Source organism: Rhodotorula toruloides, assembly GCF_000320785.1.
Source record: "Rhodotorula toruloides NP11 unplaced genomic scaffold Scaffold24, whole genome shotgun sequence".
NCBI lineage: Eukaryota > Fungi > Basidiomycota > Microbotryomycetes > Sporidiobolales > Sporidiobolaceae > Rhodotorula > Rhodotorula toruloides.
The window spans coordinates 121,144-140,222 of NW_015622984.1; the positions used below are offsets into that span (position 1 = coordinate 121,144).

Sequence of the window (19,079 nt, forward strand, 5' to 3'; positions counted from 1 at the left end):
TTCTTTGCAAAAGAAAACGAGAAGGCAGAGAGAGAAAGAAGAACGGAGGTGAATGAACAAGGAGGGAGGACGGGAATGGCTGGGGGATGGAACGAAGGCGAGTCCGATCGCTCGATGAAGTCTGTCTTCCAGCAGCGTTGCCGAGTAGACGATTCTTCGGTCCGCTCAGCACTGCGCGCGGGGCGGAGCGTGAGTTGTGCACGAAGGAGAGCAGGGGAAGTGCACTCACGCCGGGTGCGTCCGCCGCCTTCGAGTTCATGATCAGTGCGACGATCAAGCCGTACAATCCGAGGACTTCGGCGAAAATGAGGATGCTGCGCGCGGGGAGAGGGCACATGTCAGCCAGAGCGCACGAGACCGCGCATTGCCGTTGGAAGGCGAACGCACAGGACCTGTGCGCAGAGAGATTCGACGCAGTCAGCGAGCAGGCCCGAAGCAGGGTAACGCAGGCGACAAAGAGACTGCCGACGAGACGCACCATTCCAACAAAGACACGACTCTGCTGCGCGACACCCCGCACACCGGCGTCTCCGACGATTCCGATCGCGAATCCTGCACTCAGACCGGCGAGGCCAACCGAGAGACCTGCGCCGAGCTGGATGAAGCCGGCGTAGAGCGACATGGGCGAGGCGAGGCCGCCCGAGATGAGGACCGAGACGACAAGGCCGTAGATCTGTGAGTTGCGAGCGAGCGTTAGCGAGTGAGCTTGCGGGTCACTCGACGAGCGAGTGGGAGGGAGGTACTCACGGCGATGATACCAGCCATGACGACGGGAATGATACACTTCATCATGAGGTCCGGTCGGAGGACACCCATCGCTGCGATACCGACGCCCGACTTGGCCGTGCCGTAGGATGCTCCCAGGCCTGATGTGCGGATCGTCGCAGGAGGAGTTGAGCGAATGGAAGGGGTACCGTCCAGAGGTGGGAGGTGTCGGCGGTCGAGGCGGTCGAGGGGATCGAGGTGAGAGAGGTGCAGCGGTACAGTTCAGTCAGCTTCGCATCCCAAAGTCCAAGCAAAGGACTGCCAGCACGCACAGGTAAAGACGATCGCGGCCGTGCAGCCCCTGCGTCAAGAGCGATCCAACATCCGTGGTCAGCCACTCCAGTCCCTCCAAGCCCGCCATTGAACCAGCCAACCACCGCTGCAGCCCACTCACATCGCGCCAAAGAAGGGAGCATAGATCTGCGAGCGCATGAGAGCGTGGGAGGGAGTGCGTGCACCGGGAGATGAGGGGGAGGACGGGTGTCAGTTCACAGTCTCGCCGTCGCCTGGCGTTTGAAAGAAAGCTGGACCGAGCCGACTCACGGGGCAGCCCTCGGAGAATGCACTGCACCCATCGAACGGCGCGTGTGTCGAGCAGACGGGGAGCGAGCGAGGACGTCAGTGTCTGGCGGTGAGGAAGCGCGACGGCGGCACGGCGGGCGCTCGTTGCGGTTCAGGTGGGTTAAGGGGAGCCCTGAGAACGCAGCGCACACTGAGCTCATCGTGTCTGGCTGTGTCGAGATGCGGTGGAGAGGGCGAGCGAGGGTTGTCCTCGTTGTAATCAACTGAATACAAACTCGCGGACTAGTGCCAGCTCCTCGTCCTCCATCGCCTCTCCTGCTGGGACAGCCATGGCTGCACGACCCGTGTTTGCTGCGCTCGACAACGTCCCCCTCCCCGTTCCTACCCTCGCGACACTCCACCGCGCCGAGCAAGACCTCCCCACAGTGACCGCCTACCCGCCCACCGCCGACGAACTCGCCAACGCCCGTCGTGTCGCAAGCGAGTACCGTCATGCTGCAGAGGTCTACAATCCCGTCGCGCGTGAGTGGCCAGCTCGCCGTGCCTCCGTGGTTGCCTGCGCTGACAGACTTTCGTTGATTGAACTCGCCAGCGGAGTTCCAGCAGAACCAGTCGGCCGCCGAGCTCTACGCCGTCGCCGTCGAGAACCTTGCTGCCACGCAGTACTTCACGGCGACCCCTGGCGGAGGACAAGTCGCCGTTCCTGCACCCGCCCAGCCTGGACCCACCTATCTCGCAATGCAGTGTGCGTTGCTTGTTCAAACAGTCTGAACAGTCGGAGAGACGGGAGAACCTTGCTGACATGCCCTCGAGCAACAGCTGCTGGCATCGGCGGACCCTTCCTCATCCTTGCCTCCGCTCTCGACGGCATCAACGAGGACTTGCGGGGAATCAGGGAGGACTTGCGGGGCGTCAAGGAGGACGTCAAGACGATCAATAACAACGTCTGGACCTTAAGGCCCCGCTAGCGAGACCTCCTCCTCAATCCTAACTCCAACCTCTGCGGCGGGTGGGAAAGTTGGAGGAGATGCCTAGCTTGATACTCTTTCGCTGTCGTTTGTACCCTACTCTCGCATACCAGTCCTTGTCGTTCGTACCTACTCTCGCATACCAGTACTCGTGACCTCGTTGATGTACTATCCATGCAACTTTTCCACTCCTTCTCCGGCCAAGCGTGGTCACCAGAAGCTCTTACGCCCAGCAGCGGATTCGAGTGGCTGCGATCCTGCACAGCTACGTGTTCCAATGCAGGTTCAGCACCTCACGCTCCTCACGACCCTCCCGCACCCAATCGTGACCCACTCGCCTCCTCCTCCCCACGCAACGGCATTGATCTCGCTCGGCGCGGTATAAGCGAGCGAGGGCGTCGAGACTCGTTTGGGCTGTTGAGGTGCTGAGCGGGTGGACTGTTGTGCGTGTGGTTGAAATGGCGAGAGGTCCCAGAGGAGGAGGGTCGCGTCGTCGCCTGCGGGAGCAAAGCGTCAGACTCGGCGGCGCTGTACGAGGAGGACAAACGCGACGCACTGACTGTCGCAAGCCACCCAGGCCCGCTCGTCTCGCCCGCTCCGCCCATCATCGTCGAGCCACCCCACGCCAACCCATTCACCGGCGCCCTGTGCCCCTTGACCTCGAAAGCCGGCTGTCCCGGACTCCGCGTGTCGAGAATCTGGACGTCGTTCGACTCGGCGTGGATGACGGCGAGGTAGGTTGGGCTCGTGGGAGAGAAGGCGAGGCGGAGTAGTGGTGGAGGCGTTGCGGTCGTCGAGGGGGGACTTGTCGAGGAAGAGCCGCCGTTGTGTTTGGAGGAAGAAGAGGAGGGCAGTGCGGGCGCGGCTTCGTAGAGAATTGTCGAGTGCTCGAGAGACCGCAAGTCGAACATTCGGACGCTGCCGTCTGCGCCGACCGAAGCGAAAATCTCGGGCGACTGGGGCGACCACTCGACGTCGTAGACTTCTCGGTCGTGCGCGATGAGCTGGGTGACGGGGACACCGGTCGAGATGTCCCAGACGGTGCAGGTCTGCAGGCGGCAGTGAGAATCAGCGCGAACAGAGGATGGCGAGGGCCTAAGTTGCCGCGCACAGTGTCTATTGACGAGGTCACAATGTGAATAGGCTGGAGCATCGACCAAGAGAAGCTCGTCAAAGGTGCGGAGAACTCGGCTTTCGACTGCGAGAGCGAAGGATTGTCAGCTCTTCTTGTCTTCGAGCGGAAAAGGAAGGGCAGACGTACATTCTGGAGTGTCGCCCGACTGACTAGCCGATTCCGCGTCGGCACAGCGCCTCCTCCAACATATCCGCTCGCACTTCGTCCTGCCGCCCCGTCCTCCTGCTCCGTTACCAAGTCCCACAACCGCAAGCACTCGGAAGTCGTCGCAAGCACCTCTCTCTGTTCGCCCCCTGAGCCGACTCCCCCGCCGCTTCCGCCCAAGCTACTGCTCAACTTCGCCGGCGCAAACTGCACAGCACTCGGTGGATACAGCAGCGGCGCCCTCGCGACAGCCCGGTACGCGCTTCCACCCGAGACGCGTTGTCTCGTCGTTCGCGACCGGTAGGCGGTCTCGGAGTCTGAATCGGACGCGTCTTCGAGGTCGAGGTACGCCGGATCGAGCGAGGCGACGGTGAAGTTGTTGCTCAGGCCTGCACCGCCTGCCGCGCCATTCGACGAGGAAGAAGAGGAGGGTGGAGCGGAGGTGCGGGTCTCGTTATACGAGCCGACTGCGAGGCGGAGGGACGAGGGGGACGAGTTGGATAGGGGTGAGACGGAGAGGGCGAACGTCGGGCAGTCTGAATGGTAGTCGAGGATTGTAGGGGGCCTGAAGAGCGTCACTCGTCAGTACTCGGTCCCTGCTACTCGTCCTAGCCCAGCGAGGGCCGTCCGCTCCTCCCTCGCGATGACAGCACCGTCCTTGTCCGGCCGACAACGCGCTCGCACGCCGAGGCAGGGCTGCTGAGACGGCTTGTCCGGACTCACATGCTGTCTGGTTAATCTCTGAGCTGCGCGCACGCCACGGACGAGCCTGTGCGAGGAGGGAGCGCCGGGAATGCCTGTGCGAGGTGGGGAGGCGCTCGAGGACGATGGTGAGGGCACTGAAGGGGCTGGGTGAAGCGATGCGCTGGCTCAGCAGGTCGTACGAGAGCCGAACTACAGTCTGAGCACCTCTAGCGAGCGAAGAGCGCGAGTGAGCGATAATGGGAGAGGACAACTCGCGAGGACCCCTCCTCGTCGAGGTCAAACTCGCTCGTCTCGCGCTCTTTCGCCGCTTGCAGACCCGCGACGACTAGCTAAGGCAGCAGCGACCAAACCAAAGCGCAAGGAGTGGACCGGAACGGCGCCCGCAGCGCAAAGTGTCACGGAAGGGTTGCTACGGAGAGGAACAGGCATTGACAACAGGACACGACTCGAGTCTACAAGCGAGTAGTACAGCCTCTACCACTTCTTGCCCGTGGCTGTCGGAGCGACAAAGGCCTCGCGGTGGGGGATGACCGGCTCGTCAATCTCGTACGCCTCGATCGCCTCCTGTGAGAGCGGGAGCCAAAGACGCAAGGTCAGCCCGACTGGGTCATCGTACGGGTGAAGGGAGTCGCGACGAGCCTTCCAGACATCCTGCGTCAGCTCGAGGACGATCTGCACCTTCTTGGCGCTCTGCGCCGCCGTCGAGGCGGCCGTCTCGGGATCGACGAGGAAAGCGATGGTGTCGCCGTACGTGGGGCTGCTCTCGTCCTCGTCGACTTCGATGGCGGCCTTCTGTTCGCGAACGAGGAAGCTGAAGAAGAAGGCGTTCTCGACGCTTTGTGCGAACGAGTGCGGATTGATGATGAACTCGAGGAAGGGAATGCCGCGGTCGCCAGCGACTTCTTGCAGGCGTTTTGCGATCTGCGGGCGCGTGCATCCATCAGCACGGCTTGAAGAGGCATCAGGATTCGAAGTGACTCGAAGCGCACCTTGGCAGTGACCTTGCCCGTCTCGTTCTCGTTCTTCGCAACGTCGTCCGCTTGGAGCTGCGCAGAAGCATACTCGTCAGCAATGAAGACTGATCGGAAGTGTTCGAAGCCGCTGTACGCACCTCCTCAGGCCTCATCTTCTCAGCCTCGTCAATCTGGTTCTTGGCGCGCTGCGTGCGCGCCTTCTTCTCTTTGACCTCGATCGCCAGCGGACCATACCTGCCCGTGAAACGAGATTCAGCGAAAAGCTCGACGGGTAGAGAGGGGCACGGCGCACATGAAGTCGAACGGGGCGGCACGCCTGCTTTGCGCCGCGAGCACCCTGCCGACCTTGATCCACTTCATCGGCCTGTCAAACTCAGCCTCGTCGTCGTCGTCGAGCTCGTCCTCGTCGTTCTCGGCCGCGCGCTTCCCCCTCGTCCGCTTCCTTCTCGCGTCCCTCGCGTTCGCCTGTCCTCCCATAAACTTGACGAGCCTCGCGATGAACTCGTCCGTGTCGAACGCGTCGGCATCGATCTTGAGTTGACGGGCTTTCAGAGCACCGGCTTCGGACGTGGCGATGAGGACCTTGGAGTCGAGGACGGCTTCGGAAGGGCGGTCGACACGCTTGAAAAGGACATTCGCGCTTGAGACTTTGTCGGCTAGGTCGTGGACGGACGTGTTCTGCAAGTCGCCTCGGAGATCTGTCGTTACGCGAGCGCGAGCAAGTCAGCCTCGAACTGTTACAGCGGCGGGAGGAGGAGAAGGGTGGTCGCAGGGCGAGAGGAGCGGTCTCAAGGGAACCGTACGTACCGTCGGTCGTGCTCTGGAGCTTCCTGTACTCCGCCCTGATCACCCTCTGCTTCTCCATCTTGCTCTCGTCGTCGTCCTCCTCCTCCGCGTCCTCATCAGCCTCATCTCCCTCCCCAGCCCCGTTCGACGCGTCCTGCTCGTCTTCACCATTCTCAGCATACAAGTCATCCTCATCCGCAGCGTCGTCGTCGTCCCGAGCGCGTCCCTTGCCCTTGACGTCGCGCGTCGGCGAACCACCCATGTTCTCCTTGTTTGTAGTGGTCGGGCTGGTCGAGGCGTGTGTGCGAGCGGGCATTCAGCTTGCGTGTAGCTAGAGAAACGGTCTGGGCGGGGTCTGGAGCGGTATGGCGGGGAAAGCGAGAACAGAAGGAGGCGAAGAGACGAGGACGAGCCAAGCGAGTGCGAAAGACGAGAATGCAGAGCCGTCGACAACAACAATGCAAAAATGTAGAATGAAGACACGACAGGACAGAAATCGATGCGCAGGCGAGACTGTGAGAGCGAGGATACGGGTGAATGGGCGAGCAGCAAGGCGATGAACCGGAAAAGACACACCTAGGACCCGTACAGCTCCGACGCTCTCCTTGCCAGATGCATGGCATCCTCATGCGCAAGGCCCGCCTCTTGCAATGCGGTCAGGTTCGTCGCCTTGAGCTCATCCGGAGTCGACGGAGGGTGCGCAATTGCGTCTCGCTTCGTTTTGAGGTCCCTCGGCCGAGTAGCAAGTTTATGGGCAGCTGTGAGGGCATTGTAGTAGTGAGGCTTGACGAGGAAGCGGAGGCGTGACCGAATCGGTGTTGCGGGATGGCTGGGATGTTTGCTCCTTCACACGGAGAACGTCGTCGTTCAGACGTCGCAGTTTCGACAGGACTTGACCTGTACCAAGCAAGTAGCGCGCTGTCAGCATGACTGAGCCCCAGGAAAAGCTGCGGACGACGCACCAGCCAACGCTCCTTCGCGCCAGCGATAGGCTGGGTCCGGGACCATCCCAGCATCCTGTGCCGCTTTGTGAACAGCGAGGAGGACATCTGCAGGGTAGAAGCGGATTAGGAGCGTCAATACGAGGAGCTGGGGACGCACTCACGACTACCAGCGTCCGAGCAGATGTTGTGAGGCATAGAGCGTCTCTTCCAGCGCATCCAGCCGTTCCTGCGTCACCATATGAGCCGTCTCCATTCGTCTCTCTGCCAGCTTATGCTCCCTCTCCATGCGTTCCTGGCCTGCCCTCAGCATGCTGTTCTCCTGCTTGAGCCCCTCTATCGCCTCGCCGTTCCGCTTCGCCTGGTCAAGCAGCTCCTCCAGTGCCGACGACGGGAGCACCTCGAGCTTCTTGCTCTCAATGATGCAGCTGCGGCGCCCCGTCGCCTGTACGTGGTCGATTTCGGTGGGGAGGATGGGCATGGGGAGAGACGAAGAGGCGTAGCGGACGAGGGCGAGAGGGCGGGCGGGAGTGAGACGACGGAAAGTGCTCAGAGCGCTCGAGACAAGCATGATGTGGTCCTGCAGGCTGATCGGAAGCGACGAGAGGAAGTGAGCGAGGAAGAGTAAGAGGAGAGGAGGTGAAACGGCGAATGGGGCAAAAGCTGAGCATTGAGACTGCAAGGACGGGCAGATAATTGCAACGAGTACGCGTGTGCGCCAAAGGGAGATCACGGCGTCCGGACGTAGCCATTGTAGCGAGGAACGAGCGGCCCAGCAAGTAGTCCGTCAGGAAGCCTACTTTGCTTGTGCATTGGCAGCGCACGAAGGCAGCGAAACTACATTGACATGGTGGTATACACGCACGACCGCGCCGTCACTTCCCGCGCGACTTGCGGACCGCCTCCTTCCAGAACGACACGCACGAGTAGCGCCAGTCGTCGTCTGCGCACGCATGGAGCGGGTCAGTGGCAGCCTTGGTAGAAGCGGGAGCGACTGTGAAAAGCGGGGGAACGGAGAACGCGGAACTCACTCATGTCGACCAGCTCCCTCCCCTTCGCCCTTCCCTGCAAGTCGCCCGCCTTTGGGCAGTCGCACTCGCACCCGACAACAGCCCCGCCCTCCTTCGCGCTGAGCGGACCAAGCGAAGACGTTGAGCGAGACGGGCACTGGAAGAACCAGTCGTGCTGGTAGCCGATGTCTTCGAAGCTGTCAAGGTTGTTCTGTCAGGATCTGCGGTGAGCGAAAGTCAGAGCGAAACGTACTGGTGGATCCTGTCGATGCCTGCGAGCGCACCGAGAGCGAGAGCGCGGACCGGCGCGTCCCCCCACTGCAGGCGACGAGCAAGTCGAGCGAGTGATCAGCATCTAGTCTGCGCGAACGTCGAGGACTTCACAGCTCACCCGCTCCGTATAGAAACCTCCCGCTTGGTCGAGCGCACGGAAGAATTCCTGGTACTCTCGCGAGCGGAAGAAGCGCAGGTCTCCGATCTGCGAACAGAATCTGCGGGTCAGAACCGAGAGGCGACGACGGTACCAACGGAGGCACGCGCACCTCAAAGTTTGTCCAGAAGTGACATGCGGCGTAGTCCTGGCCATTCTTGCGCATCAGGAACTCCCACATGTGCGGGTCGCGCGGCTTGATCCCCTTGGCTTCGAGGTAGTCGAGGACAGTCGGGATGAGCGAGGGAATCGTGTTGATCTGGTCGATGACGGTGATGGCGAAGCCGTAGACCTTGTTATGCAGGGCGAGGAAGCGAAAGGGGTCGTAGGAGATGGTGCAGTAGAAGCGGACTGCGAGGGGAACGTAAACATCGACTCGTAGTCCAGAAGCGCCAAGTCCGACGCACCTCCTGGCTCTAACCGCCAGTACCAGTCGTACTTGGCGAGCAGCGGATGCCGCGCCCACAAGCCCGAGTACCAGCGACACATGTGGTGATACCCTTCCCTCCCAGCATACTGCACCCCCTTCTCCTGTTGCAACCTGAACCCCGCCCTGACCTCCGTTTGGTCCATCCATTCCGGTATCCGCCAGTGCGCCTCGGGCACGACGCCCCATTCTGTCACCGCTCCCTCCGGCAAGACCTTCCTAACCTCGTGCTTGAACTCGTCCGGCAACGGCGGATCATCCGGGTCTGACATGAAGACGTAGGGATAACGAAAGCGTGCGTTGAAGCGGGACTCGAAATTGGAAAGGGTGGGAAGGAGTTCGGGGAGGTCGGATTCGCGGACGAGGAGGACGATGGCGGCGTTCTCGCGCCCCTCGAGCGCTGTGAGGGAGGTGTCGCTGCAGCGGCTGACTGGCGGTACATGTTTGTCGGTATCGACGAGTGGCGGAGGACGGCGAAGGAACAGGTGTGATGGGGAAGTCCAGGGAGAGGGATTGAGGGAAGTGAGGACAAGAACGGCGAGCAGAACGCAGGCGAGGAAGGGTGCGATTCGGGCGAGTAGTGGCAAGTCTTCCCGCACATTGGGGTGACCTTTTAGGCGCACTGGAGAAGTTGAATGGCGAGGAAGCATCCGTCTCGCTTCGGGAGAGTCGAGAGGAGGAGGGTCGGCTGTCAACAGCTCGAGGCGGGCTCAGCTTGCGTGTAACGGCATTGATCGGCTCTTGAACTGCGCTACCCACCTGTACTACGTCCCTCGTTCGCCGTAGCCGAAATTTCACCCTTGATCTCCTCCCCTCGCTGAACACGCTCCCCTCGACGTTGGCGCAGCGTGGCGCAAGCTCGTACGTGTGGTAGCAGTCAATCTAGGTCAGAAGAGCGTCTAGCAGGTCCAGCCAGCGTTAGCGTGTGGAGCGGCAGCGCGAGACCCCCGTTTCGTCGCTTGACCCTCTACACCTCGCCGCTGCTCCCGTAAACTCGCCTGCCCAGGCTAGCCGACCGACTCCGACCCGAATTGGACACTATTGCTGCCGCCTGACGAACCAGCCCCCACTGTCCTACGCCGCTGTCGCCTTCTCTCGCCTCCATGACCGCATCTCGCCTCGTTCAGCCTGAGGAGGAGCAAGCGATCACGGTGTTCTGCGGATCGAGTCCAGGGAAGGACTCTGTATATGGCGAGGCGACGGATCAGCTAGCTCGGGCACTGGCGCGACGAGGGGTCACCTTGATCTTGTACGTCCATCCTTGCGCCTCAGGATGCGTCCAGTCTTCGCTGACGTCTGAGTGGGCACCTCAGTGGAGGAGGTACGAAGGGCTTGATGGGCCGCGTCAGCTCGAAGGCGCTGGACGAGGGCGGCAAGGTCCACGGAATCATCCCTGCGGCCTTCCTCTCTGCCGAAGCGCCTGATCGGGCGAACAGCACGCGACCAAACGAGCAAGAAACTGTGGTTGGATCGATGCACGAGCGGAAGAAGCTGAGTGAGCCAGACTCTCCTGCCGATGTCCGCTTGTTCGCTCGCTCACCGCCTTTCTCCCAGTGGCCGACTTGTCCTACGCTTTCATCGGTCTACCAGGCGGTTACGGCACGCTCGAGGAAGTCGCAGAAATGACGACATGGAGTCAGATTGGTGTTCATCTGAAGCGTGAGTCGCCTCCGCATTCCGCTTCGTTTCGCTTGAGCTGACACGGTTCGCTCATAGCTGTCGTCCTGCTCAACATTAACGGGTTCTATTCGTCGCTGCGAGAATTCATCGATCAGTGCGTCGGATCCTGCTTCTTCCCTCAGCCTGCAACGCTCATCCACCTCGTCTCCGCTCACCGCCCGCCGGTCACCGCCATCCCTTCCTCTCCCTCTCGCATCAACTGCAGCGCTATCTCATCCGGCTTTATCTCAGAGTCAAACCGCAACTTCCTCGGTGCGTTCTGTGCCTCCGGCTCTCGCTGGACTCGCTTTTGACCATCCTCTCCCACAGTCTTCGTCGACCAACCCGAATCAGGCGACTGGGGCGAGGCGGCGCTGCAGGCCATCGACGATTGGAAGGCGAAGGGCGCGGGAGGAGCGGTGCCTTACTCGTTCGAGTGGAGCGAGGACCGGAAGAAGGGCAGGGAGGTCCTCTAGATCGCGCCTGCGGCGGAGTGCTCGCCGGTGTAGAGCTTACATTGCATCGTTGCATCCATGACATCGCTTGCTGGCATGTCGAAAGCTTGAAAGACCGGTGCGACAGCATCTTATCCTCTGCCATATCGCTCGCAACGGCTGGACGCGCTTCGGCGCCCTTCTGCACGCTTTTCTTGGCCCCCTCAACAAGCTACGAGCAGTCACAACCGCCCACGACTCGTCCTCGCTCCCTTCTCCTCCTCATCGCACGCACCTTGTCCCTCCTCTCTCCGGCCCACCCACCGCGCCCACGTGCTGCAATCGGCGTCGCAGGCCCGAACGGCAAGTCCACGGAGATGGGCTGCGCGGCGGAACGCTCGCTGTGCTCCCGGTGGCGTCAGTTCCGCTTTCTCTCCCTCCTCTCGCGGTGTCGATGCTGCGATCCTGGGCTAGGTCCTGAGCGCGGCATGGGGTGTCCGTGGGGTACGCTCGTGATTGCGATGGCGAACTCTCGAGCAACTCGCGGCTTGGCTTCTGGTTGGCTTGATCGCTTTTCTCTCGCTTCTCACCCGCCGGTCTCGTCATGGCCCCGACTTGCTTTCTTCCGTACCCTAAGCCCAACGCCATCACCGTATTCTGCGGATCATGTCTCGGCGACGACCCCATCTACGGCGAGGCGGCGGATCAACTCGCCTGCGCATTCGTTCGTCGAGATGCAACCCTCGTCTAGTACGTCCGTTCCTACTCCGCTCCGCCCTCGGCGACTGGTGCTCATCGTTCTCACGCCGCAGCGGAGGAGGCACGAAAGGCTTGATGGGTCGCGTAAGCTCCCGAGCGCTTGACGAGGGCGGCAGAGTCCACGGCATAATTCCGGCCGCCTTTCTCGCCCAAGAAGCGCCCGACCGAGCAGGAACTCGACCCAACGAGCAGGAGACCATCGTTCGCTCGATGCACGAGCGGAAGAAGATGAGTGAGCGCGGTCTCCTTGGATCCGCCGGTTCTCGTCCGCTGGCTGACTGTCTCATCTGCAGTGGCCGACCTCTCATATGCCTTCATCGGACTACCTGGAGGCTACGGTACACTCGAGGAAGTTGCGGAGATGACCACTTGGTCGCAAATCGGGGTTCACTTGAAGCGTGAGTCTCCCTTTCGCTTGCGATGTCCTGCACACGTGCTCATCTCGCTCGTCCAAGCTGTCGTCCTGCTCAACATCAACGGGTTCTACTCGTCGCTGCGAGAATTCATCAACAAGTGCGCCCGACTCCGCATCTCGAGAACCGTTCGTACCTGACCCGCGATCCGCCCTTCTTGCCTTGTCTCCTTCTTCTTCCCCGTTCCGCGCCCCTACACAGCTCTATCGCCGCAGGCTACATCTCCGAGAGTCACCGCAACTTCCTTCGTAGGTGCCAGCCTTCCCTTCCGCTCTGGACGCCTGCTGAATGCCTTTCTCGCAGTTACCGTCGACGGACCCGCCTCGAAGGACGCTTCATTCGACTGGGGAGAAGCTGCATTGCGTGCTATTGATGATTGGGAGGCCAAGGGAGCAGGCGGAGCAGTACCGTACTCGTTCGAATGGAGCGAGGACCGGAGGAAAGGGCGTGCTGTCCTCTGAAGCAGGACGAGGGTTTCGCTGGTCGAGTCGATGGCTGTATTGCGATGCTATGTACCATCCCTCGGGCTCGTCGGAGCGAGAGAAGCTGCTTCAGCCGGCTGGCAACCCTTCTACCGCCTCGGTTCCTCTCTTTGCCTCCTGACTCTCGCTGAATCGCTACGAACAGCTTCTCTCAAAGTGCCCTGCTCCACGATGTCTGACTCGACCTCCGCACCCTCGCTCCTCACGCCCGAAGACTCTGCCGTCCTCGCCTCGACCTCGACAATCCAGCGAGTCCTCATCGCGCAGAGCGTCTTCGAGAAGGGCACAAACGACTTTGCAGCAGTCGCGGCTGTGCTGCAAGGCCACGCTCTACTGAGTGACTGCTCACACGAGTGGTTTGAGCCGAAGGTGCGCTTTCACCTTCCCTCTTTCTCTCGCTCAACTGATGAAGGAATCGTCGGCGCAGAACCTGTCGAAGATCTGGATTGCGCTCGTGCACAACGTCGGACAGGATGCGTGAGTGCTGTGGATCGCTCGAAACGCGCCAATGTCGCATTGCTGACCGTTCTTCTTCCTGACAGGTCCGTCCAGCACCCTCCGCAAGGTCCGCTCCCGCTCTATCGCCTTCTCCGACCCGCTGTTCCTGACTACTCTTCACCTGGCAGCTCCCGCACTGCGCAAGATCGCCCACAAGTACTACATGGACCGCGTCGGCGAGCTCCACGCCGGCATGCAGCTTTGCCAGGACCAGTTCAGGTCTGCTTCGACTTGTTCTCCCCCCGTGAATCGACTTGCTCATTGTTACGTGCGCAGGATTGTCTACTCGGAGATCCAGGAATTGCGCGAGGGCAGGCTGGACTGGAAGTTGACCCACCCTGACCGCAACCTCCCGCCTTCACCAGTCAGACCCGCTCAGACGCTGCCGGCGAGCTCATCGATGATCGATGTCAAGATGGAGGATGTCGGCGTCGGGGCGTGAGGAGTGGTGCAGCTTGAGGAGAAGGAAGAAGGACCCGTGCTGAGGGAGACTCGCACTCGTGCGTTCCTCCAGTACGCTCATTGCCACCTGAAGCTGACTGCCCAGCCTTTGCAGTACCGTACGCCCCATCGCCTTGTGCGCATAGCCTCGCCATCCAGTCGGCTTCATCGTAGTAGCAAGATGAGCGGTTCGCCGGACCCGGAGCGCCCCTCATCAGCCGACACAAGCACGGGTGGTCGTTGCAACTGAATCGGAGCATACACACAGTTCTCTCGAGATGCTCGCGAGGGTTGCGCGAATGCGAGCAGAAACAGCAGGCGTTACAAGTATAGCAGCGGAACGAGTCGAGGCAAATCTCTGGGTGAAGTGTCTGTACGGATGGCAAAGGGTATTGGCGGGATACTGCGCGAGAAAGAAGGCGTCAGCGAGGTGCGCCAGCGAGGAAAGAGCGGCACGAATGCACACGAGAAGCGAGTTGTTGCGGTGCTAATTCTGCGAGGCGGGAAAGGCATCAGCGCTTCTGCAGTATCCACGAGAGAGGGAAAGGACGCACGGCGAAGACCCAGATGATACTGTAGAATGTGCAGCCGAGGAAACGGACGGCGGCGAGGACTGCGAAAGAAGCCGAAGGTCAGCATTGAGAGTTTTTTGGGCGGCGGACCTCGCTACGCACCGGCGACCGAGTACAAGAGGAACGCCATGTAGACGTTGCTCCTCGTCGTCGTGACCGTGTCGCCCGCACTCGTGCTCAGGATGGCAGCGACAAGCGCGCCATTCGTGAGCGTCCAGGCGAGGACGACATTCGTGCGAATGGCGCGGTACGAGTCGGTCATCTTCTCCTCGAGGTTGACCGTCTTGACGGGCGGCGGAGGTTTCGACGCGAGCACATGGCAGGCGTCCTCGTAGGCGGCGTTGCTGTGAAGGCGGCGGGTCAATTGGCCCTTCGCGCTGGCGAGCCTCGCTCGAAGGGAACGTACATGTCCTTCTCGTCCGTCGGGACCGTGACATCGACTCCATCGCCCTTCGCCGGCGCCACACCAAGGTCGTTGCTCGCCTTTTCCTCAGGCCGGTTTCCCCAGGTGACCTGCGCGACGGGCGGTCAGCGAATCCGGTCTCATGAGACTCTAAGCTAGCAGAAGCTCACATCTTGGACGTTGCTGTGGACGGAAGCGATGCGGTCAGTGACGGTTACGGAGCAGGGCAGGAAAGCGAGAAGGAGGGCTGGACGGACCAGAAGGCGTAAACCTGGCGTGTGCGTGAGAGCAGGATCAGTAAGCGTTTCCAAATCGAGGCCAGACTCAACACGCACGTTGATGACGTTCGTGAAGGATGGCGAGAGAAGGAGGTACTGGAGGAACGACGTGAACATGTGGGACGGCTGCGAAGCGAGACAACGTCAGCTGTCTAATCTTGAAAGGCATAGAAGGGTAGCGTACGTCGAAAAAGATGATCGACGAGACAAGGTAGAGGACGTAGGTCGAGAGGAGCGAGATGCAGATGTTGCTGCATGGGCATCGAGCGAGCCGCGTCAGTACGCGCTCTGAACCTGCAGTACCTACCTCACACAGTCGCACAGGCACGAAGACATTGAGGAGCGGGAGGTGGTGGCAAACTGCAGACGCACCGGAAGGTGGTGTTTGTGAAGACATCGCTGACATTGAACTTGCCGCCGTCCGCCTCGATCGTGTTCTTCGCCTGGACGACGCCATAGTACGTGATGACGCCCGCAGCGATCTGTACACGACATTGTGAGGATACCGAACAGTTGAGATGGCGCAAGGCGAGTTGGAGGAAGGTTGCGCACGAGCATGTACACCATGATGAGGGCGAACGAAATCATGATGACGAGGTAGAAGCCGTGCGAGCCTTGTGGCCGGTTGCCAAGCGCAAGGATGAAGCAGCAGACTGCGAGTGGCAGAAATCGTCAGTCTGGAGTCCTCCGAGCTCTGGGAAGCGAGACGCACGAAGCAATGCGAGGTAGTAGTATCGCACGACAATGTTGAAGCTGTGGGAGGCGCGTGAACATCAGCGCACGCGACCGCAATGAAGTTCGCCAGGTGGACGCACTACTGGATGCCGCTCAGCCCGAACGACGGGTCCGCCATCGACGTGGTGAGGATGTACATGATGATGTCTGCGAGCGACGCCCGTGAGCAGCTGAACAGGAAGCACACTGTGGCGCTGCTTACACCAGTTGCCAAGCGCGAACCAGGCGAAGCTGTTCCGGCAGGAGGGTCAGCAGTCAAGCGGGAAGGCTTGAAGCAAGCGTCACGAACAGCATGTTGAAAGTCTGGTAGAAGAGCTCGACGTGGAGCCAGAGCTTGCGAATGAAGGAGTGGTCGGAACTGCGGGCGCCGCTCATCTCGTCAGCGTTCGCCGCCGTCGTCGGAAAGGTCGACTCGCGCTCACCGGTAGAGATAGCCAAAGTGGTACGAAGAGTGGATACCGGCAAAGAACGAGCCGTTCAGCCAGCGACGCCGCTGAGCGATCAAGTCGGGAACTCGATCGGGTACGTCCTGCGAAGAGCTGATCGCGCTTAGCTTGTGACGCCGTCAGCGAAGGAAGCGCGGACGCACAGTGACGGCGTAGGCGCTGCGCTGGTAGTGCAGCAGCCATGCGCTGCCGCGCTTGGCCACGAGCTCCCAGCACAAGATGCGGTCCTCGGCGAGGTACCTGCGGGCATCTAGCGGTTAGTCGAGACCTCCGCGAGTCAATAAGGGGATGCCTTACATGTTCTTTGTCCACAAGTCGCTGCGTTGCGAACGAAGGTCAGCTTGCGAGCTAGGGAGGTTGGGTGGAGGGTACGCACGCATCGACCGAGTGATGCAGCGTCTCGCCCTTGAAGTACTCCTTGAGCGGTCCTTCGCCCTTCGCGTTGTTCTGCAGGGCGATGTAGCGGTCTGCGCGGAGCGTCGTGAGAAGGGCGCGGAGTCGAGGTGAACGAGGAGGAACGCACATGCGGAGAAAGCACCGGGCAAGACGGTGATGTAGCCGAAGACGGACTCGAGGGGCTTGTCGAGGATGTCTGCGGGAGGAAGAGTGTGAGATCAGTTGACTTTGAGCGGGAAGAGGGCGACTCACTTGACATCTTGTACTCGAAGTTCTGGGCGGCGACGAGCGGGTTGAGGCTGCACGGTCGCGCAGAACGTCGAATCGGTGAGACGGGGCTCACGCGCGCAGATGCTGAGATGCTAGTCGAGTGGAGCGGACGAGACGCACAGGTTGCGGAAGTATTTGCCCTTGAGCGCCACGATCTCGCCACAAGCACCGCCAACGTTCGAGTTGAGCTGTGCGACGTAAGTGATTCCGGAGGATCAGCTTCATCCACGAGGATGGCGGCCAGGCCGACAAAGCCAGTTCGCGACGCACATCAAACGTCTTCCACAACTTGTAAATGCTCGTCGGTCCCGGCTGCGTTCCGACGTCGAGCAAGACGCAGACGTTGGGCTGGAGGATCGGCCCGAAGGCGTTGAAGAACCAGCGGTGCGAGTTGATCTTCTTGGCGCTGCGAGCGAGAGGCTTGGGTGAGCGTCTGGACAAGCGGGAAGCGAGTCTCGTGCGGCGCACTTCTTTTCCTGCGTGCGGACAGCAACTTGAGTCAGTCATCGTGTTCTGAGGACGAGGCAAAGCAAAGAGAGCAGATGCTTTCTCCAGGGAAACGAGAAGACTGACCTTCAAGCAGAAGATGACTGCGAGAGAGGCGTCAGGAAAGCGTTAGTGCGCTTCGCTCCACATGCCTCAGCAATACGCCTACAGCTTGCGCCGAAGCAGCAACAGCAGGAGGTGAGGCGAGGAGGACAAGCGGACGCACTCTGAACGGGGACGAGACCGCGCTCGGCAGACTTGAATTTGAGGTCCGGGTCGATCGAGACTGTCGTAGAACGCGAGTGTCAGGTGTTGAGCATGATCGGATGACGGGCGCTAGCAGAAAGCTTCGACCCCCGCCAGAAGAGCGCAAACTCGAAACGCACTCTGCGTCGTGTACTCGTAGATGTGCGCCGTGACCGGCTTTCCCGCGACGACGTTCTTCGCGACGCCGTCCTGGTAGACGCCCATTGCTGCGAGCACCGAGAGCGTGCGCGAGTTGATCTTTGCGCGGCCGTCCGAGACGATGCAGACGACGACTGTGCGAGGGCGCATCAGCGAGGCGGATCTCGCTGACATCACGTGGACGTGGATGAGAGTTTGAGAACGCAGCGAGCGCAAGACGCACCTTTCTTCCACCCGTCCGGCCCCCAGGTCTTGCTGCGATTCCGCTCGCACAAGTGCTGGATATTCTTCATGACGCCGTGCATCGTGCGGCAGAAGAGGACTTCGTCTTCGTTGTACATCGTGAGGACGATGAAGAGCTCGGTGCGGCGAGGGGTCTCGTAGAGGATTTGGCGGAGGGCGTAGCGTTCGTTGAGGAAGTCGTCGGGCTGCGCGTGAACCCGGCGCAAGAACCATCAGCCCATGTACTCGTGAGATGATTAAGTGCTTGAGCAGACGGCAGAGAGTACGCACATCGCAAGTAGCGGCCGTGTACCGCATGTGAGTGAACTCGCGGTCGTCCTTCCTTGCGCACCGCTCGAGCAGCTTGGGCGGGACCTGACAGTCGAGGACGAGATTGCCGTGGTAGAGCTGAACGCCTGCACATCGAAAGCGGAAGCGAAGACGTCAGCTCGGAAGGCCAGCAGAGCGAAGGAGAACCGTATGAAACGCACGCTTGACCGTCTTGTACCGCCTCGGCTGCCGCTGCGGGATCCGCCCATACCTGACGACACTCTGCGCGTCTCCGTCGTCCATTCCCTGCCCGTAGCCGCCCTGCGCCGGCCCGCCACCGTAAGGAGGGTACGAATTTCCCGCGGTCGGGTCAAAGCCTCCAGGCAAGCCGAGCATCGCATCCGCCTGCCCAAGCGCGCCTCCCGTCGTGCTCCACCGCGCATGCCCGTGTCCCTGCGACGGCAACAGCGGCGCCTGGTCGTCGTCTGCCGGACCACCATTATTCGGGTCTGCCGGGTTCGCCGCGAAGGTCGGGTGCGAAGGGAGGTGCGACTGAGAGTGCTGGTAGGACTGGTCGGTCGGGAACTGGTAGGGAGGGTACTGCGTCGCTCCTCCTCCTCCCGCCGAATCGCCAAGATCGCCTTGCGCTCCACCTGCGCCTCCCGCTGCGTACACGGGCGTGGCCCACTGCGGCTCAGCCTGTCCACCGCTGTACAGCCCGGGCGTCGCAAACGGGTCCTGCGCCTGTCCGCCCGCGCCTCCTTGGTACGCAGCAGCCGTTCCCGCCGAGTAATCCGCTGGATCCGCAGGTGCGTGTTGTGCGGGTGCGTAGCCGTAGCCGTACTGGTCCTGAGAAGCTGCAGCAGGCGCAGGATAGCCTGGCGGGTCCTGCTGGTTCGAGAACGGGTCGTGAGACGGAGGTTGGCTGACGGGAGGTGCGGGGGTTCGTCGAGGCTGTGGGCCGGGCGGGAGGTCGTGGTAGTAGGGTTGCTGGCCGTATCCAGCCATCTCAGCAGTGTCAGACGAGCGAAACAAGCGACTTGAGCGAGCGGCGAGGTGAAAGAGAAGCGAGCGAGCGAGAGGAGGCGGTGAAGGGTCCTCGA

The 19,079-nt window shown here is 61.2% G+C and overlaps 10 protein-coding genes across 10 annotated transcripts; 4 read left to right on the forward strand and 6 right to left on the reverse strand.

Annotated features, from left to right (window-relative positions):
- Positions 1 to 273: 273 nt before the first annotated feature.
- On the reverse strand, positions 274 to 1,487 carry RHTO_03933 (V-type H+-transporting ATPase 16kDa proteolipid subunit; the record flags this gene model as incomplete). Its single annotated transcript, XM_016417601.1, has 7 exons — positions 274 to 314; positions 475 to 673; positions 748 to 866; positions 1,038 to 1,066; positions 1,160 to 1,185; positions 1,309 to 1,330; positions 1,477 to 1,487. 7 exons carry the CDS (start codon positions 1,485 to 1,487, stop codon positions 274 to 276), a joined length of 447 nt encoding a protein of 148 aa, XP_016271008.1.
- Positions 1,488 to 1,616: 129 nt separating this feature from the next.
- On the forward strand, positions 1,617 to 2,255 carry RHTO_03934 (uncharacterized protein; the record flags this gene model as incomplete). The annotated part of the gene is made up of 3 exons (XM_016417602.1): positions 1,617 to 1,809; positions 1,880 to 2,032; positions 2,107 to 2,255. The coding sequence occupies 3 exons, from the start codon at positions 1,617 to 1,619 to the stop codon at positions 2,253 to 2,255; spliced, it is 495 nt and encodes a 164-aa protein (XP_016271009.1).
- A 285-nt stretch (positions 2,256 to 2,540) lies between these two features.
- Positions 2,541 to 4,259, reverse strand: RHTO_03935 (WD repeat protein 68; the record flags this gene model as incomplete). The annotated part of the gene is made up of 5 exons (XM_016417603.1): positions 2,541 to 2,752; positions 2,812 to 3,304; positions 3,367 to 3,453; positions 3,517 to 4,099; positions 4,258 to 4,259. Coding segments are annotated over 5 exons (1,377 nt in total).
- Positions 4,260 to 4,713: 454 nt separating this feature from the next.
- Positions 4,714 to 6,315, reverse strand: RHTO_03936 (Smc5-6 complex non-SMC subunit Nse4; the record flags this gene model as incomplete). Its single annotated transcript, XM_016417604.1, has 6 exons — positions 4,714 to 4,803; positions 4,843 to 5,160; positions 5,229 to 5,285; positions 5,351 to 5,447; positions 5,506 to 5,911; positions 6,021 to 6,315. 6 exons carry the CDS (start codon positions 6,313 to 6,315, stop codon positions 4,714 to 4,716), a joined length of 1,263 nt encoding a protein of 420 aa, XP_016271011.1.
- Positions 6,316 to 7,106: 791 nt separating this feature from the next.
- On the reverse strand, positions 7,107 to 7,511 carry RHTO_03937 (uncharacterized protein; the record flags this gene model as incomplete). The annotated part of the gene is made up of 1 exon (XM_016417605.1): positions 7,107 to 7,511. The coding sequence occupies one exon, from the start codon at positions 7,509 to 7,511 to the stop codon at positions 7,107 to 7,109; it is 405 nt and encodes a 134-aa protein (XP_016271012.1).
- A 304-nt stretch (positions 7,512 to 7,815) lies between these two features.
- RHTO_03938 (alpha-1,2-mannosyltransferase (Ktr4), glycosyltransferase family 15 protein) lies at positions 7,816 to 9,457 on the reverse strand (the record flags this gene model as incomplete). The annotated part of the gene is made up of 6 exons (XM_016417606.1): positions 7,816 to 7,883; positions 7,972 to 8,147; positions 8,204 to 8,268; positions 8,342 to 8,428; positions 8,493 to 8,731; positions 8,788 to 9,457. The coding sequence occupies 6 exons, from the start codon at positions 9,455 to 9,457 to the stop codon at positions 7,816 to 7,818; spliced, it is 1,305 nt and encodes a 434-aa protein (XP_016271013.1).
- Positions 9,458 to 9,910: 453 nt separating this feature from the next.
- On the forward strand, positions 9,911 to 10,942 carry RHTO_03939 (Cytokinin riboside 5'-monophosphate phosphoribohydrolase LOG family protein; the record flags this gene model as incomplete). Its single annotated transcript, XM_016417607.1, has 6 exons — positions 9,911 to 10,056; positions 10,121 to 10,302; positions 10,362 to 10,466; positions 10,524 to 10,581; positions 10,693 to 10,739; positions 10,797 to 10,942. 6 exons carry the CDS (start codon positions 9,911 to 9,913, stop codon positions 10,940 to 10,942), a joined length of 684 nt encoding a protein of 227 aa, XP_016271014.1.
- Positions 10,943 to 11,504: 562 nt separating this feature from the next.
- On the forward strand, positions 11,505 to 12,533 carry RHTO_03940 (YJL055W-like protein; the record flags this gene model as incomplete). Its single annotated transcript, XM_016417608.1, has 6 exons — positions 11,505 to 11,650; positions 11,713 to 11,891; positions 11,953 to 12,057; positions 12,115 to 12,172; positions 12,274 to 12,320; positions 12,376 to 12,533. 6 exons carry the CDS (start codon positions 11,505 to 11,507, stop codon positions 12,531 to 12,533), a joined length of 693 nt encoding a protein of 230 aa, XP_016271015.1.
- Positions 12,534 to 12,725: 192 nt separating this feature from the next.
- On the forward strand, positions 12,726 to 13,494 carry RHTO_03941 (uncharacterized protein; the record flags this gene model as incomplete). The annotated part of the gene is made up of 5 exons (XM_016417609.1): positions 12,726 to 12,923; positions 12,982 to 13,031; positions 13,097 to 13,119; positions 13,181 to 13,271; positions 13,329 to 13,494. 5 exons carry the CDS (start codon positions 12,726 to 12,728, stop codon positions 13,492 to 13,494), a joined length of 528 nt encoding a protein of 175 aa, XP_016271016.1.
- A 486-nt stretch (positions 13,495 to 13,980) lies between these two features.
- RHTO_03942 (chitin synthase, glycosyltransferase family 2 protein) lies at positions 13,981 to 18,984 on the reverse strand (the record flags this gene model as incomplete). The annotated part of the gene is made up of 29 exons (XM_016417610.1): positions 13,981 to 13,986; positions 14,048 to 14,106; positions 14,168 to 14,409; positions 14,472 to 14,578; positions 14,639 to 14,651; positions 14,726 to 14,739; positions 14,804 to 14,872; positions 14,931 to 14,997; positions 15,119 to 15,228; positions 15,299 to 15,399; positions 15,459 to 15,499; positions 15,562 to 15,628; positions 15,684 to 15,712; positions 15,771 to 15,839; positions 15,904 to 16,010; positions 16,071 to 16,167; positions 16,225 to 16,245; positions 16,304 to 16,394; positions 16,451 to 16,519; positions 16,576 to 16,622; positions 16,714 to 16,781; positions 16,864 to 16,999; positions 17,062 to 17,069; positions 17,167 to 17,183; positions 17,306 to 17,365; positions 17,466 to 17,618; positions 17,708 to 17,912; positions 17,998 to 18,122; positions 18,198 to 18,984. 29 exons carry the CDS (start codon positions 18,982 to 18,984, stop codon positions 13,981 to 13,983), a joined length of 2,985 nt encoding a protein of 994 aa, XP_016271017.1.
- Between the last annotated feature and the right edge of the window lie 95 nt (positions 18,985 to 19,079).